The sequence below is a fragment of the Oncorhynchus gorbuscha genome, linkage group LG11, assembly GCF_021184085.1.
Source record: "Oncorhynchus gorbuscha isolate QuinsamMale2020 ecotype Even-year linkage group LG11, OgorEven_v1.0, whole genome shotgun sequence".
NCBI classification, from domain to species: domain Eukaryota; kingdom Metazoa; phylum Chordata; class Actinopteri; order Salmoniformes; family Salmonidae; genus Oncorhynchus; species Oncorhynchus gorbuscha.
The window spans coordinates 45732642-45759911 of NC_060183.1; the positions used below are offsets into that span (position 1 = coordinate 45732642).

The following is a 27270-nucleotide window of genomic DNA, read 5'->3' on the forward strand; positions in this document are numbered from 1 at the left end:
TGAGCAGTTGATGTCTGTTTTTATTATCAATATGCATCCCTTAAGATTTATTCTAATGGCCCATATAATGCCAAAAACATAGAAACCACAAATTGGTCAAAAAAAGTCATACAGCTTCTTAAGTGTTATATCTTTCCTCAAGAGAAAACATGTATCTTTGTCTCTTTGTTCCTAAACAGTACAGGTATATAAAAGGATTTGTTTTCAGATCTCCATACAGTGCTTTAGAGAAGCTCAGAAAAAGAGCTTTAAAGAACAAGGGGCACATTTTTTCAAATGTCTCAATGCACATGGCAGTTAAATATTTGAGGTTGTTACTTCTTGTTCTAATTGCTAGAGAACAATTCCAACTAGTTAAGTCAGTTTGGCTTTTTGGTCCATAACAGAACTTGTACAACTATGTTCCCAAATAACTGACCTTATTCAACATCTATCTGAAACATCAGTATAATGTTAAAACCTGCTATGAAATGTAACATTTGATTTATTTAGAATTTGCAGTTAGTTGAATACAAAAGGAAGATCTACGAAGGAATAGAGGAATCTGCTAAATTAAAATGTCCCCATTTCTTTTTAATTTAGAATAGTGATCAAACATGCACATTGTACTGCAACTATAGAATTCTCCACTTGCAGAGGACTTATGTTTTCAACACAATGCATTTATACAGAGGAATGTTGATTGCTCAGTGCAATTGAACTGCACCCAAAACCTCTTTTCACCATGTCCATTTCTCTAACCACTTCATCACTTAACTAACCAAGGCCATCATAAACAGTAGGACTAAACATTTCCATTGAGTCAGTCATAAGTGCATGTTGTTGTTGAATGAATCAGCACAAACAGTGCAGCAATAGAAGTAGCATCGTCAGTCAAAGTGAATGTTCAAGGCAGGTTGGAAATTAACACAATGGTAACCACCATTACTTTAAAACAGTTACTAAACAACACAACATCTAATTCCCAAACCACCCAAGCTCAACCTCAGCACTCTAAAACCAAGCAGGTGCTTTTGACAGGCTCTTCTCTCTACAACAGGCATAGGTAGATTGTGGCCTTAACATTGGTTGCTTATCATTTTCACAACCTATTCATCAATTAATTCAGCTATAATTAGGGCCAGAATTATTTACTTTTAATTTATATTACAAGTAAAAAAGTATTGTCTCATATATGTCAGAGCATTCCGAAAAATAAGGCAATGTCATTTCAGCTGCCTAAACAAAATGTTTAAAAAAGCTGAAAAAAAGCCCCATTACTCATCTTGCATAGCAAAAAACACCAGTACAATCCCATATTGAAATGTTTTAAACCATCAGAATTTCACAAACATGTAGATAGATTTCTGGATAATGGAAGTGGCTGTCATTGGAAGGGTTTTCAAATGAAACGAGTGTTGTTATTGCACATGTTCAGGCAGGCCCTGCTCTCCACTTTAAGATGTTTGCTCCAGTTTCATTATTCTCCAGTTTTACCGGAATGAGGACAAGCAGACAGCATCTCCCAAGGAATGGCAACTGACTGGAATGGCAAATTACTTCTGCCCAATACTGAAGCAGAATTTCATCCCTGGCCATCAAGTAGTGACTGTTGTCCTGGACCATGTTCTAGGGAATTCCACGGCAGAAAAAGGAGCAGTCTAGCATGTGATAACATGACTACATCAACACTACCGTATAGTCACATACATGTGTCTTCTTTCACCTTGATGAGAACCAAATCTAATGTCCTAACCCTGTGCTTTTACTTTTAGGGTTTAGCTAGGTAATAAACAATAATGCATGCAGCCTTGGTTTCAAACATCAGTTCAATAACTGAGCGTAAATAACTCCTCTGTGCTGAAACACACAGACCGATGTTCAATGGCAATAATTTGGTAGATTTCACTCCTATATGTAGTTATTCAGTTCTTGGCATGAATGCTTAAAAACATAGACAAACAACAACAACATCCAGCAAGGGGCAAGGAGGAATGTTTCCTCTGCAGCACATGTCAACAAAACATACAACAACCAAACTGCATCAGTGACTGATCATCTAGCCTACCTGTATCTGCAGTCATTCAATAGAGCGATACCAAAAGCCTTTTCAGCACTATTCTCCTTCACTGTTCTTTGTTCTGGTACAATAAATAGACATATGGATATTCACAATGTCATGGTCTCCAGATCTCTCCAGATGCGGAGAGGTTTTAGTGTCATGCAGAGGAACCCGTCCTCTTCAGTGTTTTAGTCAAAGTCAGTGGATCCACTTTTGGAGAAGCTGAGCTAAAAACAACATGTTAAGTTATTTCATATAAGTGGTTGGGCTGCAGTCATATACTTAGAAAAACTGAAGAAGCCCTCAGAAATGATGGACCGTTCTACATGTTTGTATTATGCCATTTTGGATTTGATTGTGGTCCAAGTTCTGTTGGTGATGAATTTCCAAATATGAACTTTAAATTATTATTTTTTTACACTTTATTTTTTAAAATTTAAACACAGCTTGCTCATTTGGTCAGATAAAACATGTGTTTGTTCATCCTGTGTTATCCATCCATCAGATCTTAAAGTCAATAGGAAGAACATATTTCTTCCCTCTAGTTTCTCTTCTCTCCATTTGTGTCCCAATCCTAGGAGGACACACTCTGGTATGGATAATTAAGGGAGGATGTGGGGGTGTTTCAGTGGTTAGTGTTGACTCAAGTCGGGGGTGGGGTTTGACTGAAAGTTAAGGGGGGGGTATGTGACTGGAAGAGCAGTAGTGGTGACTATGTTTGACTGGGGGGGGGGTGTGTGACTAGTAGATCAGTAGTGGTGACTCAGGTTTTGACTGGGGGGGTGTGACTCAGGGTTTGACTGGCTGCAAGAGGGAAGGGAAGAAACACAGGATGACTCAAGGCTCAGCAGGAGGGTCAGTCGATCCGTTCTTTGGCGGCATGGAGAGGATGCTCTCTGCCTCTTTGTACATCTGAGGAAGAGACAGAGGTCAATAGAAGCCAGTCAACATGTATTGTTATGAATGTGTGCGTTTACCGGGATAAATGGCACGTCCTGGAAGAGCTCCTGGATGAAGCGGCGTGCCGACAGACGAAACATGCAGTGGGCCAGCAGGTAGGACACCTCAGAGTAGAGACAAATGTCATCGAACGCATAGGGGAACTTCTCCTTGATCCTGTCAAGACAAAAGAAACAGGGATATCAACCTCGGGTTTGAGTGTGTGTTGTGAAAGGAATGTGTGTGTGTGTCTTACGTTAGCAGGTTAGTCTCGTGGCCTTTGGTCCCGACAGAGGAGCTGAGGTTGACCACCAGACGCAGGACCTCCTTCCTGAGGAGAACCCTGCCGGCCGGTGCATCCTCTGGGATGGACTTCACTCCTGAGGGGGGAGAGAGACCACAGATAGCCAGGAGGTTTAGTCCATTCCTCTTGAACAAACAAAATAACCTTTCACTTGTGAGAAAAGCATTGTATGAGAGAAAATATATATTTTTAAAACACTTACCCAAAACCAGTTCAGTGCTGCGGGTTCTTCCTGGGGAGCCCTGGGACATAACATCACTGCACCCAGACAGCCCTGACACTTTGCTTTGGGCCATGACCTCCAGGTGATTCTGCACAGGCGGACTGCACCACTCTGAGAAAGGGTGGTCCTCCGTCAAGTCTGAGGGAGAAAGGAGAATTCAATTAAGTTGTTTATTGGTCGCAGACTGCTAATATAATGTAATGTAAAAATAATTGATAAAACAGCACAATGTTCTATATACACACTGAACAAAAATATAAAACGCAACATACAACAACTTCAATGATCTTTTCTGAGTTACAGTTCATATGAGGAAATAAGTCAAATAAGTGTATTTCAATAAACCCTAATCTATGGTTTTCACAAGACTGGGAATACAGATATGCATCTGTTAGTCCCCCTGCCCCCCAAAAAACAAAACAATGGGCCTCAGGAACTCATCACAGCCTTTCTCTACATTCAAATTGTCATCGATAAAATGCAATTGTGTTCATTGTGCATGCCAAGTGTATCTGCGGCATTGTGTGGTGTGACAAAACTGCACATTTTAGAGTAGCCTTTTAATGTTCCCAGCCTAAAGGGCACCTGTGTAATGTTCATGCTGTTTAATCAGCTTCTTGATATGCCACACCTGTCAGGCGGATCGATTATCTTGGCAAAGGAGAAATGCTCACTAACAGGTATGTAAACAAATTTGTGCACAAGATTTGAGAGAGATAAGCTTGTATGGAACATTTATGGGAACTTATTTCAGCTCATGAAACATGGGACCAACACTTTACATGTTGTGTTGACATTTTTGTTCAGTATAAATATAATGTATCTGCAGCTGACCTGGGTGGCTGTTGGATGCGCTGAAGCCAAGCACAGTCAACCCAGTGCAGTAGAGGCATCTATGGTTTCACAAGACTGGGAATACAGATATGCATCTGTTAGTCCCCCTGCCCCCCAAAAAACAAAACAATGGGCCTCAGGAACTCATCACAGCCTTTCTCTACATTCAAATGTGTCAGTAAGACAATTGACGTTCTAATAATAAATCAAGATCATTCATCTCGCGGGCCGGATTGTCTGACATATGTGTTCTATATACACACTGAACGTGAGTTGTGTTCCTGTAGACCAGTCTCCTCTGAGCCCAGTAGCTGCTGCTGCTCTGCACGGCTCACCCCCATCAGCTCTGTGATGCTCAGCTGGGAGCGGAGCACAGCATGCCGGGAGTGAGGGCTGGGACCTGGGGGTAGGAGCACACACACACACACACACACACGATCATACATTTACCTCTTTTTATTCAAGCCTGTTGGTCCTGAGCGGGCCTCTTATCTCAAGCAGAGCCATGATCCACCCCCCCTTAAGCTCTGTGCTATACAAATCCTTACTGAAGGATTGTGTTGACCCTGGGGTATTTCTTACCATCAGAGTCTCCAGAGAAGAATTTGGCAGATCTGTCCTCAGAGGGCGGGCTGGTTCTCTTCAGGAAATATGGTGTTTCTTTTATCTAAAAAAAATAATGCTACAGTTAGCAACACTCACAGCTTTATCCTTAAATATATAAACAACCTCAATTTCTTTGGTAAAATATTTAGAGCACAAGTTAAATTGATAGGTCAGTGGGCAGATGAGATGGGGAGTGGAGTGGGCCAGAGGGCTCAGTGCGTCTGGGTTCAGAGTGAGGGGTAAAACGATGGTCACTACCTGGAACATGTTGTTGATGTCCACGGGCAGCGCCAGGCCGATGAAGTCATCAGAGCTGCCATAGGTGGCACTGGACACCATGGATCTCACTGAGGAGGACCGCTGCAGAGTGGTCTGGCTGATGGGGCTCAGCAGATCCTCCTTATCCAGAGAGGCAAAACTCAGAGCCTTCAGGAACCTAGAGATGGCGAGAGATACAGTGAGTTAGGAGGCAGGGCAGGTAGTGTGATGGGGTGGGGAGAAAGAGAGATCAATACTGAGTAAAAGAGACAAGACTATACTTATAGAACAATGCAAACATGAGGTAGGTTTGACTCGACTTTCTACATGCAATCAGCAGTTGGTTGCCTCAGTCAGGGACACGGGTCAGGAAAAAAGGAGGGCTAGACTTCCCACACCATAATATAGATGAACATTTAGGATGTAGGAACAGTGGAGTCACGTCGACTCAAATGACCACAGCAGGGCTCAGAAGGGCCTAGGTTTACAACATTTCTGTAACTTCCCCAAAATGTTGCCGCTTTCCATGTTGTCTGTTGTCTGTAGCTTGTGAGGTGTGGAAACACTTTGTTGCTTTAATGAATTTTGTCTTGCTGCTTTTTGTTCTATGTTGCTGTGTTGTTCTTGCTTGTCTATGTTGCTATGTCTGTTGCTATGTCTTGCTTGTCTATGTTGCTCTGTCTGTATGCTATGTCTTGCTTGTCCTATGTTGCTATTGTCTATATTGTAATTGTTTTTAATAACTTGCCCAGGGACTGTGGTTGAAAATTAGCCGGCTGGCTAAAACCTGCACCTTTACTGAAACGTTGAATAATGTCCCTGTAAAAATAAAATAAACCCAAACTCAAAATTAACAGGATTTCTGGAAAAGCTGTGAATTTTGGAGAAGTTACTGGAATTTTGCTACCATAGAAGGGGCAAAATAACGTTGATGCCAAGGGTGGATGTGGGGGACGGGGGTGTTGCAGCTTAGCTCCTCCTCTATGGTGTCAAATAAGGAACATCCAATAGAGGAGGGGGAGAGGGAGGGAGGGGGAGGGTGAGCTAGCGCCTGTTAAGATGTCTGTCCACGCACCGTGGAAAGAGGGCTCTGACAGGCCTGCGACTGGACCCAGCTGGCCCACCGTGACCCAAACAGCCAAACCTTTTTACTGAGCACCTACTGAAAAAGGGACCATCAGAAACAGCACACACACAGCATGTTACTCCCATTGAGGGAGGGCTGCTGAAGGCTGAAGAGACACGACTTTACCGAAGATCTGTCATCAGATACAGTTGTTTAACATGATTCAGATACTGTTGTTTAAGAACATGATCCTGGTAAGGATAAGTCTACTGAGGAAGTGGACGACAAAAAAATGTTGTAATAGTTACAAGTGGAATTACTCATTGTTTCGGTTTCAACAAAGTTCCTGGTACATTTCAGCAAATTCCAGAAGTAATTGGAACATTCATTCAAGGCAGAGCAGAGGTCAAACTGTTGATCTTGTCATGAGGGAGACGGGAGTATTTCAGAGAAAAAAAATGTTGTAATAGTTACAAGTGGAATTACTCAATGTTTTGGTTTCAACAAAGTTCCTGGTACATTTCATCAAATTCCCGAAGTAATTGGAACATCCATTCAAGCCAGAGCAGAGGTCAAACTGTTGATCTTTTCATGAGGGAGACGGGAGTATTTCCGAGAAATAGTATTAGTCGTGGGAGATTCTAGGAAAATAGTTCCTAGAGGAGTGTGTGTGTGGACAAGTCGAGGGGGGACTGAGTGATTGGAGGCATATGTTTGAATGTGTGTAGGTGTATGTATCAGGGATGCAAACTACTGAGAGCCCAAAAAGGTGACACTTAAAAAACACTGAATCATGCAAAAGAATCCCTTCTAGAAGGAAATGCAGGTTAACTAATTAAACAACAAAGAATATAATCTACATGATCAGTCTCTGTGTGTAAAATAAAAGTGGTTAATATGAACCTAACTCAAAGGCAAAAAATGTAAAGAAAGCAATCCAATGTTATTTGTTGCCTAGACTTTACTGCAAATGACACTTAAGTCTTGAGAAAAAAAAAACAATACAGTAATATTGCAGTTAGCCATGACAGCCTTTATAATAGAACGCTTGTGAACGCAGAAGTTGGCATACACTTTGGTTGGAGTCATTATAACACGTTTTTTCAACCACCACAAATGTCTTGTTGGCACCATCATGTTGTGGGGGTGCTTTGCTGCAGGAGGGACTGGTGCACTTCACAAAATAGATGGCTTCATGAGGAAGTAAAATTATGTGGCTATATTGAAACAACATCTCAAGACATCAGTCAGGAAGTTAAAGCTTGGTCGCAAATGGGTCCAAATGGACAATGACCCCAAACATACTTCCAAAGTTGTGGCAAAATGGCTTAAGGACAACAAAGTCAAAGTATTGGAATGGCCATCATAAAGCTCTGACCTCAATCCTATAGACAATTTGTGGGCAGAACTGAAAAAGCGTGTGCGAGCAAGGAGGCCTACAAACCTGACTCAGTTACACCAGCTCTCTCAGGAGGAATGGGTCAAAATTCACCCAAGTTATTGTGGGAAGCTTGTGGAAGGCTACCCAAAACGTTTGACCCAAGTTAAACAATTTAAAAGGCAATGCTACCAAATACTAATTGAGTGTATGTAAACTTCTGACCCACTGGGAATGTGATGAAAGAAATAAACGCTTAAATAAATCACTTTACTATTATTCTGATATTTCACATTCTTAAAATAAAGTGGTGATCCTAACTGACCTAAGACTAGGAATTTTTACTAGGATTAAATGTCAGAAATTATGAAAAACTGAGTTTAAATGTATTTGGCTAAGGTGCATGTAAACTTCAGACTTAAACTGTAAATATTGCACTTATATTGGAAAAAAATACATCTTAAAGTAGAAATAGAATGAAACAAACAGGCCACTATAGACATCAATCAAGGACACAAGGCTACATGTGTGCAAAATAATGTTCACTGAGTAAAAAAAAGTTTATTTCCCCCTCACTCACACGTGTAACTGTCAAGTTCAACACAACAAAAACAATATATTTGGGCTACAGTGCACATTATCACATTGTACACTTTCTGTCTGTTAACATCTGTTCTACAATGTGCAAGCAAAAGTGTAAAAGAGGGAAAGTGTGTGGTGTTCCTTTCACCTCTATAGTGGCATCCAGCTTAAGCCAGTTCCAGCTCCAGCTACACTTAATTCCTGAATCCAATTGTTAAATGAGGAGTTGCTTGTTTTCACCTAATTCTCTCATTCGGAAAATTAACCACATACCGTAGAGGGGAAACATTTGTTAAAACCTGTTTGGGATAGGGGGCAGCATTTTCACGTTTGGATGAAAAGTGTGCCCAGAGTAAACTGCTTGCTACTCCATCCCAGTAAAAAGATAAGTATATCTTTAATTCTGTGAATAACACTTGTATCTTTTATCAATGTTTATTATGAGTATTTCTCTAAATTGATGTGGCTCTCTGCAAAATCACCGGATGTTTTGGAAGCAAAACATTACTTAACGTAACACGCCAATGTAAACTGCGATTTTTGGATATAAATATGCACTTTTTCGAACAAAACATACATGTATTGTGTCCTATGAGTGTCATCTGTTGAAGATCATCAAAGGTTAGTGATTAATTTGATCTATATTTCTGCTTTTTGTGACTCCTCTCTTTGGCTGGCAAAATGGCTGTGTGTGTTTTTGTGACTTGGCTCTGACCTAACATAATCATATGTTGTGCTTTCGCTGTAAAGCCTTTTTGAAATCGTAAACGATGGGTAGATTAACAAGAAGTTTATCTTTCATTTGGTGTATTTGCACTTGTTAATGTATGAAAAATAATAATCATTGAATTTGCGGAATGTTGTCGAGGGGTGCCGCTAGTTTTAACAGATGGTGGTTAGTTCGTTAGCATTTCACACAGATTGCCAGGATCCAGTAAGCAACTAACGCGTTATAACTTAAGGAACGGTAAGGAGTCGTATACCAATTAATATTATAGTGAATTGGTTAGGTTACTAATGTTAGCTCATAACGTTGTAACATTAGCTGGCGGACTTTATTGGCAAGCTAATTTTCACACCATAAACTCAATTACTTGATCAGATAAGTTGGCTAATGTTGCTCAACATTTCTCTGGCTAGCTACTGAGAATTCGATCCAGCTAAGAAGATACCTAACAATGGTAACACTTGTTTCATCACACTTTCTCCTTCACTTCAAACTTTCGAAATGCCAGTAGTTTTTCGGCTACAGCTCAGCTCAGCTCAGTACACTTCAGCACCTTCTCACCCCCGTCTCCGTGGTCAGGCTCCTCACCTAACATTACCTCTTTGTTATCGCTGCTGTAACTGGCAAGCTGCCTTTCCAGAGAGTGTGAGCTGATGCTGTAACTAGTAAGTTGGTTGTCTCTTCTTTCTTCAGTCACATACTGCGCTGCATTCTGTTGTTATGTAAACGACTGGTTGAGCCTTAGATACAGCAGCCAGTATTGCTCCAAGCGCGCATTACTCATTCTCTTACAGCCAGTAGTGATCCAAACCTCCCTCCATCCAAACTTTTCTCATCGGATCTACATGAATCACTTAGGTCACTTATTTTGGATTCAAAACAGCAAATTTCGCCAAAAGGTGACTAGTTTGCATCCCTGATTTATGTGTATGTGCGTGTCTGTTACCTCCTTGGGGTGAGTCTGGAGTCCAGGCTGCCAGTCTTCATGTTGATGGTATCGGTGAAGAGCATGTCTTTGGCTGGGGAAGCCAGAGCCTCGCTGTGGGACAGGGATGAGTGGATCCTCTGCTGCTGAAGCCTCTTCAGCGTAGCGTAGCCCAGCGCATCACGCTGACTGGCGTACGTGTCACGACAACTTGCGTACTTCAGCGTGGCGTAGCCCAGCGCGTCCCTGGAGTTGGAGTACATGAGGCTGCAGTCCGTTAGGCCGCTCAGGGTGGTCAACGAGGGCGACTTGAGGGACTGGGCGCGGCGAGGAAGGGTGTGGGAGGAGCCGGGGGGCACCAGGGAGGCAGAGCTGGATTTAGACAGGGAGGAGAGGTGGGCGGTGTGGGGCTGGGGGGTGAGGGAGGTCAGGGTCTGGATGGTTTGGGCGCTGATCACACTGTTGATGCTGACACCGTCCGTGTCGATGGTGGAGGGCAGGGTCTCCCTGGAGGGGCTGGAGCTCATAGAGCTGATGCCGCTGGTGGTCGTGTCCGTGTTGAAGCTCTGACTGCGCGATTTAAACTGAGTCCCCCCGCCTCCTCCGGACGGGCCATACCCAGCCAGGCGCTCCCGGCTAGCCTGTTCGCTCTGGTTCTCACCCACCCCTGACCTTCCTACCCCCACTGACCGGCCTGGCAACCTCCCCTCCCCCTCCCCAAAGCTGGGGGTGCTGCCCCGGTTCTCAGATGCCTTGCTGCCCACAAAGGAAGTTTCTAGGTTGACAGAAGGGCTTTTGGGCAGGTGGCCGTCGTTATAGATTGGAAAGATGTCTGAAGATCCAAAGGTGTAGCTGGGCTCGGTGACGGTGCGTTTGCGCCCCTGTTCCCCCTCTACCCCTCCTCCGCGGCCCCTGGGAATGCCTTTGGGGTCGCTGTTGCTGCGGAGCTTCTTCCCAGATAGCGACAGGGAGTGGAGGAGGCGGTTACGGAAGCGGCTGGAGGCCAGGAGATTGAAGGGGCTGCGGTCTTTGTACTTGGGTCTCATGTACATAGGAGGATCGTCCGACAGGTCACAGTTCTCCAGCCTCTCATCGTCCATGATGTACATACCTGGAAGTGACCTTTCACGGTTAATCAAAACAAATTGTTTTTGTCACATGCACCAAATATAACAGGGGTAGGCCTTACTGTGAAACGCTTCCAAGACGTTAACACTTTTTTCTTAACTGCATTGTTGGTTAAGAAAGTATTTATTAAAATAATAAGGATATATATTATAAATCAAATGTACTTGGTAGTTTGGTGTAAACATTTGGAGATACTGTACCAGTTAAAAATAAATTATAACTAGTTGCACAATGACGACTAGAGACTTACTGGGTTGTGTGGAGTCACTCTCACTGTTGTGCATGGAGCTGGTGGAGTCAGAGGCGAGGCTGAGGCTGGAGGGGACTGAGGACAGCAGGCTGGGGGGGTTGGGGTGGGGCTCCATGTCATCAGGGACAACGGGCCATAACGTCCGGCGGCTATGTCTCACAGCGTCCCAGCCGTGCTGCTTCAGCATGTCACAACCCTGACGAGTCTTCGAGATCAGCCCCAACACGTACAGACACGTCCTACACAGAGTCAGACATTACAGAAAGGTCCTGGACAGAGATATAGTAATCTTATGGGACAGCACAAGCATGTTGCTTCACTAGAAGCACCTTCAATATGAGAGTTTCAAACATGAATACGTCTTACCCTCTGACGGAGAGAACCTCACAGTGCAGAGCCAGAACCACTATGTCAGGGATCACCCCTTCCTCTTGCAGGAGGTTCAACCCCCAGTTTGACGACCCTATGTTACCCTGGAAACAAACAACATTAACTCTCATGTTATTAGGAAAACGATTTCATGGGTGAATCATGTCAATAATTGGCACATAATTGGGAAAATCCTCGAATTAGAATAGATGTGGTAGTTAGTCATTCTTAATTATACTGACCAAGGCCCAAAGTGCTGCCTTAAGCTGTTTAATGCCCTCCCACTTGTCCAGCATTGGGGAGCGAACAGTGTAGCTTAGGTCAGGAACCACATTCTAAAGAGAAAGTAAGAAACGAAAATGGTAAATGCATTATGCCTGTAGGCCTAATTGATACTTGACCAGTGTAATAGTGGGTGGTTCAACTAGCTGCAGTTACCTGGACTTCCAGTAGATGGCAGCCTGTCTTGTCATGGACAAGCTGGCTATACAGATGCACAGGAAGATAAACATTTGGCCTCTGTAACCTTTGGTTGCTTCGACGTACATAGTTGTCTCCGTCGACAGGTTTACGGTACGTGGTGAGAGCCTCGTTCAGCTGCTCCTCTATCATGTCCACATATTTCAGGTTATACTCCTACAAAACATACGATGACATAAAAACTCGACCAGTTTTTTTATGCGCTCATGCGACAGCCAAAAGATGACACTCATAATTTATTACATTGTTTGCTTGAGTATGAATGTACCTTCTGCCATTTCTCTAGCTGCTTGGTGACGTAGCCCCTCTCATTGAGGTAGGAGAAGCCCTTTGGAATGGACAAGAACCTGGAGAAAAAAATGACAGAGGTTAGAGACAAAAGGACCTAATACAGACTACAAATAAGAGCGGAGTTTTCTCCCAGCAGCTTACCGTAGCAGCAGCAGGACACCCTTGTCCCCCAGGTGTGTGAGAGCTGGCTTCATCTGGATCAGAGCATGGAGGTTTGCCTGGAGGAAAAGAAAATACATCTCAGCTAATACACTACTGGAGTCAAAAACTACTGGATTAAAACTAAATTACAGACCGTAAGGTACAGCAGTGACCAGGGATGACATAGCAAGACACCGCAACAAAAACTCAGACGCCTCATTCCTCACCTTGTCCTCGCAGGCCTCATCCAGTATGTCCAGGGCCTCCATGGAGATGGTCTTGTTGCGGTCGTGGAGCTGGGTGACCAGGAGCTCGATGCCCCAATTACTGAAGAACTCCACGTTGGCACGCAGCAGCACCCGCAGGTGTTTAGTGGCATACAGCCTGCAGTTCTGTGGTACACAAACAGACGGTAGAAGAGGACAGGCTAGAGACAAAGACAGTATGAAGATTGAAGAAGCAGTTTTATCCAATAGAAATCACCCCCTATCACACTTGTAGCACATGTCATGGCGACGTTGGCTAGCTAGGCTCACGAGTAGAAACACGCCGTCGGGTGCAACGGTCACCTCACTCCGTACTGTGCATGTGCAGACCGTCAAAATCAACGGCACTCCTTTGATGTTAAATTGTTTTTGACGAAGATTCTAACGTGTCGGTTTGCCACTTTCAACGAGGTTACTCGTGAACTACTACAAACTTTGGCTCGAATCTACATTCTGCCTTTTAGATTGAGGTTTAATGAACAACTAAGGAAGAATTGTTCACTACTCTCATTGACTTCTCAAACCCCAAACCCCGGCCTGGTCCGTTTGGTCTGGTTCACGGGTGTTCCCGAAAGTCTTGCGATGTTGTTATGGAGTTACTGTCATTCTGAAACCCTAACACATACGCTCCGTTTAAAGCACAACAAACCAAATTGCACATCACAATAAACAAATGAAATACAGGTAGTTTCTTTCCAAAAACTTGTGCAAGCTCCTCCGCCCTCTCTATGAAACCAAGATTGATCAATTATTGTGTGAATTACATCTGTGCGTTCTCAGTGCAGGAGGTGGTGTTCTTACGTCAGTGGCAGCGGTGAGGATCTTGGACAGGATGACCCTGGACAGCCCGTCACGGCTGTAGTCCAGTGTGGACACAGTGAGCTTCAGCAGGTGGTCCTGATTCTTCAGTGTACAGATGTTCAACAGGCTAGTCGGAGAGCACAGGGTCAATGCACTGCTCAAGTACCGTACGCACAACAACACAGTGACTTGAGTGAAGATGAAGTGAGAGTGAAAGAGGACAAAGGAAATGCTCTGCAGTAGCTTACAACGACACCAGGCACCTCTAAAGATGGGCCTGTTGAAGGTACTAGGGATCTCCCAAGAGAGAAAAAAAAACACCCGGAAGAAAACACCCAGATAACACACTAATGGACATTGAGTGACTGACCACTGGAAGACACTGCACTTCTCCAGCATCTTGACGCCGTGCGGGTGTGAGGAAAGAGTGCCCAGGAACAGGAAGTAGTGCTGGCTGAGGGTGGTGAGCAGCCCATTGCTCTGGAGACTGCGGTCAGGCTTCAGCCCCGAGGAAGAGGAGAGCCATTGGACTATGTCCTTCACCAGGTCCTCCAGGTACACCTGCCCATCCTGACACACAGAAACGTAATGTTCAGGTAATGTTGGACATGGTGAGAGAGGTCAAAGTAAGGTCATGTCATTATTTGATTATCAAAAGAGTTTACAATCAGAAGTTGTTTAAAACGTTTTATTTTATTTTTATTGTTCATTAATAGGCTAATAGGCCTGCATAGTGAAATTCTCTACTGCTGTTTGTAAATATCAGTAGTCTATCAGAGTTTTACCTCATAGTAAACCCTCTCACCTCGTCAGACTCCAGGAGGAACTCAATGAATTGGCATCCCACCACAGTGAGCTGCCTGGCTTTGCTGTGGTCCAGCTCCAGGCTGGCATAGAGCTTACTGCTGGGCTTATAGAAGAACAGCAGCCTGCGCACAAACCTGCAGAGAGAGAAGCCCAACGTCAGTCAGTCAGAGAGAGAGAGAAGCCCAGCATCAGTCAGTCAGACAGACAGACAGAAAGAGAAGCCCAGCGTCAGTCAGACAGACAGAGAGAGAAGCCCAGCATCAGTCAGACAGACAGACAGAGAAGCCCAGCGTCAGTCAGACAGACAGAGAGAGAAGCCCAGCATCAGTCAGTCAGACAGAGAAAGAGAGAAGCCCAGCGTTAGACAGAGAGAGAGAAGCCCAGCATCAGACAGACAGAGAAGTCCAGCGTCAGTCAGACAGACAGAGAGAGAAGCCCAGCGTCAGTCAGACAGACAGAGAGAGAAGCCCAGCGTCAGTCAGACAGACAGAGAGAGAAGCCCAGCGTCAGTCAGACAGACAGAGAGAGAAGCCCAGCGTCAGTCAGTCAGACAGAGAGAGAAGCCCAGCGTCAGACAGTCAGACAGAGAGAAGCCCAGCATCAGACAGTCAGACAGACAGAGAGAGAAGCCCAGCGTCAGACAGACAGAGAGAGAAGCCCAGCGTCAGACAGACAGAGAGAGAAGCCCAGCGTCAGACAGACAGACAGAGAGAGAAGTCCAGCGTCAGTCAGTCAGACAGAGAGAGAAGCCCAGCGTCAGTCAGTCAGACAGAGAGAGAAGCCCAGCGTCAGTTAGTCAGACAGAGAGAGAAGCCCAGCGTCAGACAGTCAGACAGAGAGAGAAGCCCAGCGTCAGTCAGTCAGACAGAGAGAGAAGCCCAGCGTCAGTCAGTCAGACAGAGAAGCCCAGTCGTCAGTCAGTCAGACAGAGAGAGAAGCCCAGCGTCAGTCAGTCAGACAGAGAGAGAAGCCCAGCGTCAGTCAGTCAGACAGAGAGAGAAGCCCAGCGTCAGTCAGTCAGACAGAGAGAGAAGCCCAGCGTCAGTCAGACAGAGAGAGAAGCCCAGCGTCAGTCAGACAGAGAGAGAAGCCCAGCGTCAGTCAGTCAGCCCAGCGTCAGTCAGTCAGACAGAGAGAAGCCCAGCATCAGTCAGTCAGACAGAGAGAGAAGCCCAGCGTCAGTCAGTCAGACAGAGAGAGAAGCCCAGCGTCAGTCAGTCAGACAGAGAGAGAAGCCCAGCGTCAGTCAGTCAGACAGAGAGAGAAGCCCAGCGTCAGTCAGTCAGACAGAGAGAGAAGCCCAGCGTCAGTCAGTCAGACAGAGAGAGAAGCCCAGCGTCAGTCAGTCAGACAGAGAGAGAAGCCCAGCGTCAGTCAGTCAGACAGAGAGAGAAGCCCAGCGTCAGTCAGTCAGACAGAGAGAGAAGCCCAGCGTCAGTCAGTCAGACAGAGAGAGAAGCCCAGCGTCAGTCAGTCAGACAGAGAGAGAAGCCCAGCGTCAGTCAGTCAGACAGAGAGAGAAGCCCAGCGTCAGTCAGACAGAGAGAGAAGCCCAGCGTCAGTCAGACAGAGAGAGAAGCCCAGCGTCAGTCAGACAGAGAGAGAAGCCCAGCGTCAGTCAGACAGAGAGAGAAGCCCAGCGTCAGTCAGACAGACAGAGAAGCCCAGCGTCAGTCAGTCAGACAGAGAGAGAAGCCCAGCGTCAGTCAGTCAGACAGAGAGAGAAGCCCAGCGTCAGTCAGTCAGACAGAGAGAGAAGCCCAGCGTCAGTCAGACAGACAGAGAAGCCCAGCGTCAGTCAGTCAGACAGAGAGAGAAGCCCAGCGTCAGTCAGACAGACAGAGAGAGAAGCCCAGCGTCAGTCAAACAGACAGAGAGAGAAGTCCAGCGTCAGTCAGACAGACAGAGAGAGAAGTCCAGCGTCAGTCAGACAGAGAGAGAAGTCCAGCGTCAGTCAGACAGAGAGAGAAGTCCAGCGTCAGTCAGACAGAGAGAGAAGTCCAGCGTCAGTCAGACAGAGAGAGAAGTCCAGCGTCAGTCAGACAGAGAGAGAAGTCCAGCGTCAGACAGACAGAGAGAGAAGTCCAGCGTCAGACAGACAGAGAGAGAAGTCCAGCGTCAGACAGACAGAGAGAGAAGTCCAGCGTCAGTCAGTCAGACAGAGAGAGAAGTCCAGTCAGTCAGACAGACAGTCAGTCAGAGAAGTCCAGCGTCAGACAGACAGAGAGAGAAGTCCAGCGTCAGACAGACAGAGAGAGAAGTCCAGCGTCAGACAGACAGAGAGAGAAGTCCAGCGTCAGACAGACAGAGAGAGAAGTCCAGCGTCAGACAGACAGAGAGAGAAGTCCAGCGTCAGACAGACAGAGAGAGAAGTCCAGCGTCAGACAGACAGAGAGAGAAGTCCAGCGTCAGACAGACAGAGAGAGAAGCCCAGCGTCAGTCAGACAGAGAGAGAAGCCCAGCGTCAGTCAGTCAGACAGAGAGAGAAGTCCAGCGTCAGTCAGTCAGACAGAGAGAGAAGCCCAGCGTCAGACAGTCAGACAGAGAGAGAGGCCCAGCGTCAGACAGACAGAGAGAGAAGTCCAGCGTCAGACAGACAGAGAGAGAAGTCCAGCGTCAGACAGACAGAGAGAGAAGTCCAGCGTCAGACAGACAGAGAGAGAAGTCCAGCGTCAGACAGACAGAGAGAGAAGTCCAGCGTCAGACAGACAGAGAGAGAAGTCCAGCGTCAGACAGACAGAGAGAGAAGTCCAGCGTCAGACAGACAGAGAGAGAAGCCCAGCGTCAGTCAGACAGAGAGAGAAGCCCAGCGTCAGTCAGTCAGACAGAGAGAGAAGCCCAGCGTCAGTCAGTCAGACAGAGAGAGAAGCCCAGCGTCAGTCAGTCAGACAGAGAGAGAAGCCCAGCGTCAGTCAGTCAGACAGAGAGAGAAGCCCAGCGTCAGACAGTCAGACAGAGAGAGAGGCCCAGCGTCAGACAGAGAGAGAAGCCCAGCGTCAGACAGAGAGAGAAGCCCAGCGTCAGACAGAGAGAGAAGCCCAGCGTCAGACAGTCAGACAGAGAGAGAAGCCCAGCGTCAGACAGTCAGACAGAGAGAGAAGCCCAGCGTCAGACAGTCAGACAGAGAGAGAGGCCCAGCGTCAGACAGAGAGAGAAGCCCAGCGTCAGACAGAGAGAGAAGCCCAGCGTCAGACAGTCAGACAGAGAGAGAAGCCCAGCGTCAGACAGACAGAGAGAGAAGCCCAGCGTCAGTCAGACAGAGAGAGAGAAGCCCAGCGTCAGTCAGTCAGACAGAGAGAGAAGCCCAGCGTCAGTCAGTCAGACAGAGAGAGAAGCCCAGCGTCAGTCAGTCAGACAGAGAGAGAAGCCCAGCGTCAGTCAGTCAGACAGAGAGAGAAGCCCAGCGTCAGACAGTCAGACAGAGAGTCCAGCGTCAGACAGACAGACAGAGAGAGAGAAGCCCAGCGTCAGACAGAGAGAAGTCCAGCGTCAGACAGACAGAGAGAGAAGTCCAGCAGTCAGACAGAGAGAGAAGCCCAGCGTCAGACAGTCAGACAGAGAGAGAAGCCCAGCGTCAGACAGTCAGACAGAGAGAGAAGTCCAGCGTCAGACGTCAGACAGTCAGACAGAGAGAGAAGCCCAGCGTCAGACAGACAGAGAGAAGCCCAGTCAGACAGAGAGAAGCCCAGCGTCAGACAGAGAGAGAGCCAAGCGTCAGACAGTCAGACAGAGAGAGAAGCCCAGCGTCAGTCAGACAGACAGAGAGAGAAGCCCAGCGTCAGTCAGTCAGACAGAGAGAGAGAGAAGCCCAGCGTCAGACAGACAGAGAGAGAAGCCCAGACAGTCAGACAGAGAGAGAAGCCCAGCGTCAGACAGACAGAGAGAGAAGCCCAGCGTCAGTCAGTCAGAGAAGCCCAGCGTCAGTCAGTCAGACAGAGAGAGAAGCCCAGCGTCAGTCAGTCAGACAGAGAGAGAAGCCCAGCGTCAGTCAGTCAGACAGAGAGAGAAGCCCAGCGTCAGTCAGACAGAGAGAGAAGCCCAGCGTCAGTCAGACAGAGAGAGAAGAGCAGTCAGTCAGACAGAGAGAGAAGCCCAGCGTCAGACAGAGAAGCCCAGCGTCAGACAGAGAGAGAAGCCCAGCAGTCAGACAGAGAGAGAGAAGCCCAGCGTCAGACAGAGAGAGAAGCCCAGCGTCAGACAGTCAGACAGAGAGAGAGAAGCCCAGCGTCAGACAGTCAGACAGAGAGAGAAGCCCAGCGTCAGACAGTCAGACAGAGAGAAGCCCAGCGTCAGACAGTCAGACAGAGTCAGCCCAGCGTCAGACAGACAGAGAGAGAAGCCCAGCAGTCAGACAGAGAGAGAAGCCCAGCGTCAGTCAGACAGAGAGAGAAGCCCAGCGTCAGTCAGACAGAGAGAGAAGCCCAGCGTCAGTCAGACAGAGAGAGAAGCCCAGCGTCAGTCAGCAGACAGAGAGAGAAGCCCAGCGTCAGTCAGACAGAGAGAGAAGCCCAGCGTCAGACAGACAGAGAAGTCCAGCGTCAGTCAGTCAGACAGACAGAGAGAGAAGCCCAGCGTCAGACAGAGAGGAAAGGCAACAAAAGAGTCAAACACCACAAGCACATTCCCTTCATGTTACCTTTTGTTTGGTGATAAAAGTGGTTGTAATGTTACTTACTTGTGTATTTGTTCATCTTTATTGCTCCGCAGGTTAACGTTGGGCCACTGCAGATGGGTAAAGGCAACATGAAAAAAAAGTCAGTACTGAAAAAGAGACTGTAATAAGTTTGGATTTATTGCAGTCCTGCTCCACTCACCTTCAGTATTGTTGCGATGAGAACCCAGTTCCAGTCCAGGTTCTCTTTGTGGTTCAGGATGTGGCTGTCTCTCAGGTTCATCATGAGAGCATCCTCAGTGTCCTGCAATGCAAACAAGGACAGCATTTCAAATACCACCACAGCAAATCCCAGATGCTTTTGTTGCAACACAGGGACATGGTTTGATATGTACCTTAATGACAAAGATATCTCTCTGTGGTCTAAAGTGCTGGTCTCTACAGTAGTGTGAAGCCTTTGATTTGCGGATGATGTGGTCCAGGTACAGGCTGTTGGGTTTGGGTCCTTTCTTCTTCTTCTCGTGGAAGCGCTTCAGGTAGTTGACCGCTGCACTCGCCCGTCTGAAAAAAGACAATAGATGTCGTGCCATTGTCAATAACACAAAATCCTAAGTATTTTATGGGACTCTCCTGTAGCATATTCATTGTTTAATGAAGATTAGTGTAGGAAGTTTCATGTAACTATAGTCACACAGCCTTTGCTCCTGTCTGCTACAGAGTAAATTCCTCACAACGGTCCCTGTCTATAGTGAACTCACAGTCTCTTCTCCTGGGCGATGTCAAAAGAGGCAGCCTTGTTGATGAGTGTGGGCAGGCAGTGCAGGTGGTGGCTGTGGGAGTGTGGGAGGATGGTGTTGGCCTGGGGGAACAAAAATAAAACAGTTACAAGAACCATGAAAAACAAATTACAAACTGACACCAAAAAAATAATAATTAAAAACTAACGTCAAAAACTGCTAGAGCATATCCTCTGGTCCAGTTCATTGACCCCACATAATGTTAACGTCTTAGAGGACAATGACTTGAGTTACCATGTGAAGCAGTTCTCCCAGTAGAATGATGGCTCGCACAGCGTTGTTGTCATCGGTGCTTGTGATAACCTCAATCAGACCCTGTTGAGCGGTACACAGGCTTTACACGACAGGCAACAGTGGCTTGCGTGTGGGATCTTTAGGTAGTGACAGATATCCAACAGCACTATTTGGTTGAATATACACAAACTTATTGATCCTCTGACATTGATGACCACACCTCAAGAAGTCCACTCTTGATGAAGGCAGACAGTACCAAAGCCAGGTAGTTATCCATTAGGTCAGGCCTGAGGGGGCAGACAGAGAACACTGAGTTTATGCAGAGAATGTGTCCCATAATCATGTGTAAAGGAGAGTTGAAATTCAGGATTTTTAAAATATATTTTTCACCTTGACCGAGCTCGATGTGGAAGGATACATTTGGCTTCAGAAGCCACAAAGCCGTCTGATAATCTCCAACTGTCTTGGAACCTACTGGGGTCTAAAGGGGCAGTATAAAGACAAGGACACCTTGTGACTCAATAATATATGGCACATGAGATGCATGATAAGGCGGTTAGGGGTTATTTACGTGAACAGTGACATTGTACCCACCCACACTGATAAGTGCTTCAATAAAGTCTGCGGTCGCAACAGGCATGGGGAGCCGGAATATATCATACATCACCTCTAACAAGCCTTTCTGTGGGAGATTGAGAGGAGCCATGTTTACTTCACAGTCTAATAGTGACTCCATTATCCCCTAATTAAAAATGTATAACATTTTGATGAGGAGTGGGAAAATAATATGTTTTAGGGGAGTGCTCTACATTATTCCTACATTAAACTGAGTGACATTGTTATCTGTGTTTTTGAGCCCAACCATAGAGCAATCTCGAGGTAAACTTGAGGACACTGTATTCCTTTTGACCTCAGTTGTCACATGCTGATAATGTCCATTTGATGCTATGCTTACCCTTACTTCCACATTTGGTATACAGAGCAGGCCAATAAGAGACTGGATTCCAGAGTTGCCTGTCTTGCACAGGTTAATGATGCCTGGGGTGAGATTGAGACAGAAAGAGAGCATAGGGTCAGGTAAGAACACGTTCATACCACATCACTAATAACATTTATCAAAGCTATCAGGGTATATAGACACTCAAACTCACAGATTATTGAATATGAAGGATTAATGTTTACCTGACCAGGAGCGAAAGGAAGCAACTATGGACATCTTACTGGCCAGGAAACGAGCTTCCCTGTCTTCCCTGGTGTGGACATCAAAATGCATGATTAACATCCCCAAAGTAATTGATACAGTAAAAACAACACCAGTGAAAAGTTTGGACACACAAACTCAGCAAAAAAATAAACGTCCTCTCACTGGGCAGCAGGGTAGCCTAGTGGTTAGAGCGTTGGACTAGTAACCGGAAGGTTGCAAGTTCAAATCCCCGAGCTGACAAGGTATAAATCTGTCGTTCTGCCCCTGAACAGGCAGTTAACCCACTCTTCCTAGGCTGTCATTGAAAATAAGAATTTGTTCTTAACTGACTTGCCTAGTAAAATAAAGGTAAAATTAAAAATTAAAAAACTGTCAACTGCGTTTATTTTCAGCAAACTTAACATGTGTAAATATTTGTATGAACAATAATTTGTTCTTAACTGACTAGGTTAAATAAAATAAATAAAAAGAGGATAAGTTCATTAGTTACCAGCCTCAGAAATTACAACAATTGAGACAAACTGAACCAGTTGATATTTCGGTAGGCTGTTTTGCATTTTGGTAGGTCGTCATTGTAAACAATAATTTGTTCTTAACTGACTAGGTTAAATAAAATAAATAAAAAGAGGATAAGTTCATTAGTTACCAGCCTCAGATATTGCAGCCCAAACAAATGCTTCACAGAGTTCAAGTAACAGACACATCTCAACATCAACTGTTCAGAAGAGACTGTGTGAATCAGGCCTAGATGGTCGAATTGCTGCAAAGAAACCACTAGTAAAGCACACCAATAATAAGAGACTTGCTTGGGCCAAGAAACACCAGCAATTGACATTAGACATTAGTGGAAATATGTCCTTTGGTCTGATGAGTCCAAATTTGCCATTTTTGGTTCCAACCTCCGTGTCTTTGTGAGACGCAAAGTAGGTGAACAGATGATCTCCGCATGTGTGGCCCCACCGTGAAGCATGGAGGAAGAGGTGTGATGGTGTCAGGGTGCTTTGCTGGTGACACTGTCTGTGATTTATTTAGAATCCAAGGCACACTTAACCAGCATGGATACCACAGCATTCTGTAGCTATACGCCATCCCATCTGGTTTGTGCTTAGTGGGCCTATCATTTGTTTTTCAATAGGACAATGACCCAACACACACCTCCAGGCTGTGGGCTATTTGACCAAGAAGGAGAGTGCTGTATCAGATGACCTGGCCTCCACAATCACCTGACCTCAACCCAATTGAGATGGTTTGGGATGAGTTGGACTGCAGAGTGAAGGAAAATCAACCAACAAGTGCTCAGCATATGTGGGAACTCCTTCAAGACTGTTGGAAAAGCATTCCTCATGAAGCTGGTTGAGAGAATGCCAAGAGTGTACAAAGCTGTCATCATGGCAAAGGGTGGCTACTAATAATTTCATATTTTTCATGTCTTCACTACTATTATACAATGTATAAAATAATAAAATAAATAAAAACCCTTGAATGAGTAGGTGTGTCCAAACTTTTGACTGGTACTGTATGTAAAATCCATACTTACTTGAGTTGCCCCTCTGATGTGTCTGCATTGTGTCTGTAGTGAAAGTCTGTGTACGGGGCCAGGATTTGCTGGAAGAAAAACAGAACGAGAAAAACTAAAATCACATTCAATGAGGAAAATAATAAAATGAATCAAATTCCTATTAATGAATGCTGCTCGAGCGTGTATTGTCAGTACCTCGAGCTCCACATCTGAGCGCACATACTGGCGTGTGTGTGGGTGGTTGAGGAGGTGTAGGATGGTAGTGATGAGTGCCTCGTTGATGCGGCTCAGCTGACAGTCGATCACGTTCTTCAGAATGGTGCTGAGACCACTCCTCTGAGCCACCACCACGGGGTTTTTCACAGCTGCAGAACAAAGGAAACACACAGGGTTTAACCAAAAGATCACAAATAGATACATGTGTGGGCACGTGTGGTGCCTCACTCACCAAGTTCACAGATGATGGCGATACAGACGCGCACCATGCGGTCTCGCTCCTGTAGCCCATCTTTGCCCACGGCAATGAGGGAGTTGGTGACAGACGAGGGGAAGAGCAGTGCATTCACTGTGATCATCTGTAGGGGGCAGCAGAGAGGGGACAGTTCAGAGTCTCACTTAGTAGTACTCATGTGATACATTACATTAAAGTCATTAAGCAGACGCTCTTATCCAGAGCGACTTACAAATTGGTGCATTCACCTTATGACATCCAGTGGAACGATAGAAAGATGTTGACTAAATAAGTAAGGGATCATCAACAAGGGGCTATACGTTCTATGGAAAAAAATGAATGACATGAAAGGTGTGTTCCACAACGTGGTAGCGGAGTGGAATTATTTTTCCAGAAAATGTATAGAGCCCTGAGTTGATTATCCCTTTCATACCATGGCTAAAATTTCACACATGCCACTATAAATGTGTTTATTTACCGTTCAAGAAATGTGTTCAACATCCACTGAAGTAGATAGAAAGTTTACTAGATAGCTACAGTAGTTGCCGTGGTAACCAAACAAACAGATTTGCTTGATTAGTCAGCTCAAACAAACATGTAAAAATGAATTGTACCGTGCAAATATACTGTGTGTTAAAGGGAAATAATGCATGCTTTGGAATGCCCTTCAAGCCAAGAAATTAGTATTCAAGTTCAACAATGTTATGGTATAAAGATTGTGGCTCTAATCCTGGACGCTGATTGGTTAAAACCGCATTCCAGCCGGTGTCTATTCCACAAGTTACCACCGGCTAAAGCTATGACGTTGAAATGCCCATTTACTCTGTTCCATCTGACTGCGCAATCCACTGTCTCATCAGCCCAGACAGACAATATATCCTCCAAACACCAGCTTCTCTGGCATTATCACTCAAATAACTGGTCGTAATTCAAAATCTTACTGAATGATAAAATATGCATAAAATTAATTTAGTTTGGGAGAGGTTGGGGTGTCTCACCTTTCGCACCAGCCTGAGAGCCTGTGTTCTTTCCACCTCATTGCTTTGCTGGATGTCTATGCACCTGGAGAAGGACATACTCAGTCACTCAGTGGTTGAAAGGTTAAGTGGGCTCAACACTAGGATAAGTCACACACACACTGCTCAGATGTAGCACTCACCTGGCGATCAGGTAGTCCACCTGAAGACGGAGGACCTTCTGGAGAATAGCGCTGTCTCTGATCAGGTAGCGTAGAGCCCTCAGCCCTGCAGCTCGCACCTCCTTAGCCTCATTTAACAGCGCTAACCTGAGACTAGAAAAGGGGCAGGATGGGAAGTGTGAGGGGGAGAGAAGAATAAGAAATAAACAAATCAGCACTTGACTTCATTATAATGGAAAATTTATTGTATAGTGGAACTGAAAACAACATAGGCTGTCATTGAAAATAAGAATTTGTCTTAACTGGCTTGCCTAGTTAAATATAGGTCAAAGAAAGAAAGAAAATAAATCAGCTGGTAGGGGGCCTCCTGAGTGGTCTAAGGCACTGCATCACAGTGCTAACTGTGCCACTAGAGATCCTGGTTTGAGTCCAGGCTCTGTTGCAGCCGTTCACGACCAGGAGACCCATGGGGGGGTGCACAACTGGCCCAGTGTCGTCCTGGTTAGGGACTGTTGGGCCGGCAGGGGTGCTCTTGTCCCATCGCGCACTAGCGACTCCTGCGGCGGGCGGGCGCAATGCACGCTGACACAGTCGCCAGGTGCACAGTGTTTCCTCCGACACATTGGTGCGGCTGCCTTCCGGGTTAAGTGGGCATTGTGTCAAAAAGCAGTGCGACTTGGCTGGGTTGTGTTTCGGAGGATGCACGGCTCTCGACCTTCGCCGCTCCCGAGTCCGTACGGGAGTTGCAGCGATGAGACAAGACAGTAACTACCAATTGGATACCACGAAATTGGGGAGAAAAAGGGGTAAAAGTAACAACAACAAAAAAACAGCTGGTACTGTATACGTAGCACTACTGAAGATTAATTTCTTGAAAGAATCACCAGATGACGATCTCTTCATGTGTAAACCCAAGCTTCTCCTCTGAGTGGCCTGCATTGCAGAGAAGCTGTGACAGACGGAGACAAACATACTCGTGAGAACACATTCAAACATAACAAATCAGACGTTACATACACTTAATGTCTGCTGAGATGCTGCACCACAAACCTTTATGAAGTTGTTCAGGTGACCGAGTTTGCGCATGTTGGAGACTCCTTGTTGCTTGGCAACATTCTGAAGGATTTCCCGAAGGTTGTCTGAAGGATCTGAAAGGAAACATCAACAGGTACAATGAACTGAAAGGTTCTCTCACTGGTTTACAACTCTGTTCCAATGCGTTACAGTAACAGAACACACTGTGTTCAGGAGAGACCAGCATGACTAAGCCTCATTAATGAGTGGGACCGGAACACTAAACTGGAAATAGAAACACATTTGGGATCAGGGCATTTGGGATTTCTTCACCCGAGTGTGCAATATAAAATCTTATGCGATAAATCAGTAAAACATTACTATTCGGCAATGGACCGAATGTGCTATTCTATGCTTCTGTCAAGTGACTTCGGGTTCAGAGTGTCCACGAGGAAATCTGGGGATATCACTTGGACAGAGTGTTCCTGTAATGAGAACAGTTAAGATGCCAACATGTATATTTAGCTGAATTGTAGTGGAACTGCTCTGCTGTGAAAACCCATTGCACTTCAGTGACCAAAAAAAGCACTCAGTATTACCATATCATCATACTGGTGATCAGGTTGTGGCATTTTGAAGGTGAAATATGATTCAACTAACTTTTGAAAATGCCTTTAGGGGCTTACTGTTACATCCATCAGTTTAACAGGCGAGCTACTATCCTAAACTCGAGGTAAGTCTGCCTACGTCACTTTTTATGCAGTAGCTACATAATTTCAAACAATAACTAAATAATTTGTTTACAAACTCTACCATGATGAAAAACATAAACAATGCAATACAGGCCCTTAACATTTGGATTATGTATGTAAAGTAGGAGTGTGTTGGAGTTTAGCTTCAATAAGGCATGGGCCTATTCTGCAAATAAATCAAGGAAGGGACTTGGACACATTTCTCTAGTAGAAAATCAATAGCATTGAATTAGCATTGAATTGCATACAAGCCATATGCAGTCAGCTAGAAACATTGAATGACACTTGCTAATATCCAAACCATAACATGCATCAAAACAACAATGTCGTGATGATCATGTTTTGAATTGCTGCTAGCTATGCTACTTAGCCAGGTTGTCAACACAGTTAGCAATGTAGCTAACTAATTAAATGTAAATAAAGGGAGTTACCATGTTCGGCCATTTAGTAGCAAGCTAGCAGCATCCTACTAATAAATTAGCTAGCTTCGATTCAATGCTGGTATGGTGACTCCAAGCTCCAATCTGATTCACCCACCTCTGGAGAGATCGAGTGGTACATTTTCCTCCCCACTGTCATTCCGACCTGTCAAAGCAAACCATACACACCAAGCATTAACGGTTAGCAAGGAGCCAGCAACTAACAGGTACAATGAAAGTTCCGCTTTGTGTTCTGGAGGGTTGCTAATCTCTGGTCCAGACTGAAATATATATATTGTCTCACCTCGCATCCGAATGCTTCGACTCGGACGGCCTCGGATGCTGACCGCCATCTTTACAGAATCATTCAACACCGACCGGACCGGAATCAACAAGGATTATCGCGAGAAATTCCACACTCATTGCCTCTTATCTAGCCCAACCACAGTATATGGGGCTGTAGTATTTAATAAATACGGAAATAAAAGGTATTTCTGCACCATCTATTGCAAATCATTGTAAATTCAACATTCTCGTGATTCGAGGACAGTGCCATTTATGACAACCGACATTCGGCAATATTTGCTTTAGTTTCTGTCAGGCCCATAATTCGCTCAGATCTCTTGGTAGCTGGAAATGTGTCTCCTACCTAAAGCTGAATAACCACGTATACATTTGGAGAATTTTACGAGTACGTCCCTACTTTCACAGTGT

At 45.4% G+C, this 27270-nt stretch overlaps 1 protein-coding gene across 1 annotated transcript; it reads right to left on the reverse strand.

Annotated features, from left to right (window-relative positions):
• Window positions 1-27270, reverse strand: LOC124047671 (rapamycin-insensitive companion of mTOR-like). The gene is made up of 38 exons (XM_046367981.1): window positions 26861-27270; window positions 26675-26722; window positions 25422-25519; window positions 25256-25320; window positions 24393-24524; window positions 24232-24295; window positions 23231-23357; window positions 22978-23147; window positions 22801-22868; window positions 21242-21309; window positions 21015-21097; window positions 20654-20741; window positions 20450-20540; window positions 20280-20346; window positions 20060-20140; window positions 19787-19887; window positions 19424-19589; window positions 19231-19332; window positions 19092-19138; window positions 14415-14550; window positions 13980-14179; window positions 13610-13736; window positions 12770-12934; window positions 12543-12619; window positions 12379-12457; window positions 12069-12266; window positions 11873-11965; window positions 11628-11734; window positions 11262-11500; window positions 9905-10994; window positions 5206-5383; window positions 4924-5008; window positions 4603-4741; window positions 4342-4400; window positions 3487-3645; window positions 3237-3360; window positions 3019-3157; window positions 1-2953 (listed from the first exon to the last, which is right to left on the reverse strand). Exons 1-38 carry the CDS (start codon window positions 26907-26909, stop codon window positions 2879-2881), a joined length of 5184 nt encoding a protein of 1727 aa, XP_046223937.1. The 5' UTR covers window positions 26910-27270; the 3' UTR covers window positions 1-2878.

Excerpts from the sequence above, each read along its gene's own strand:
- LOC124047671 (XM_046367981.1), bottom strand. The coding sequence starts at position 26,909 with ATGGCGGTCAGCATCCGAGGCCGTCCGAGTCGAAGCATTCGGATGCGA. Across the intron at positions 23,148-23,230 it reads CGCCATCATCTGTGAACTTG|CTGTGAAAAACCCCGTGGTG; the intron begins GTGAGTGAGGCA and ends TTTGTTCTGCAG. Across the intron at positions 10,995-11,261 it reads GAGTGACTCCACACAACCCA|GTATGTACATCATGGACGAT; the intron begins GTAAGTCTCTAG and ends GGTCACTTCCAG.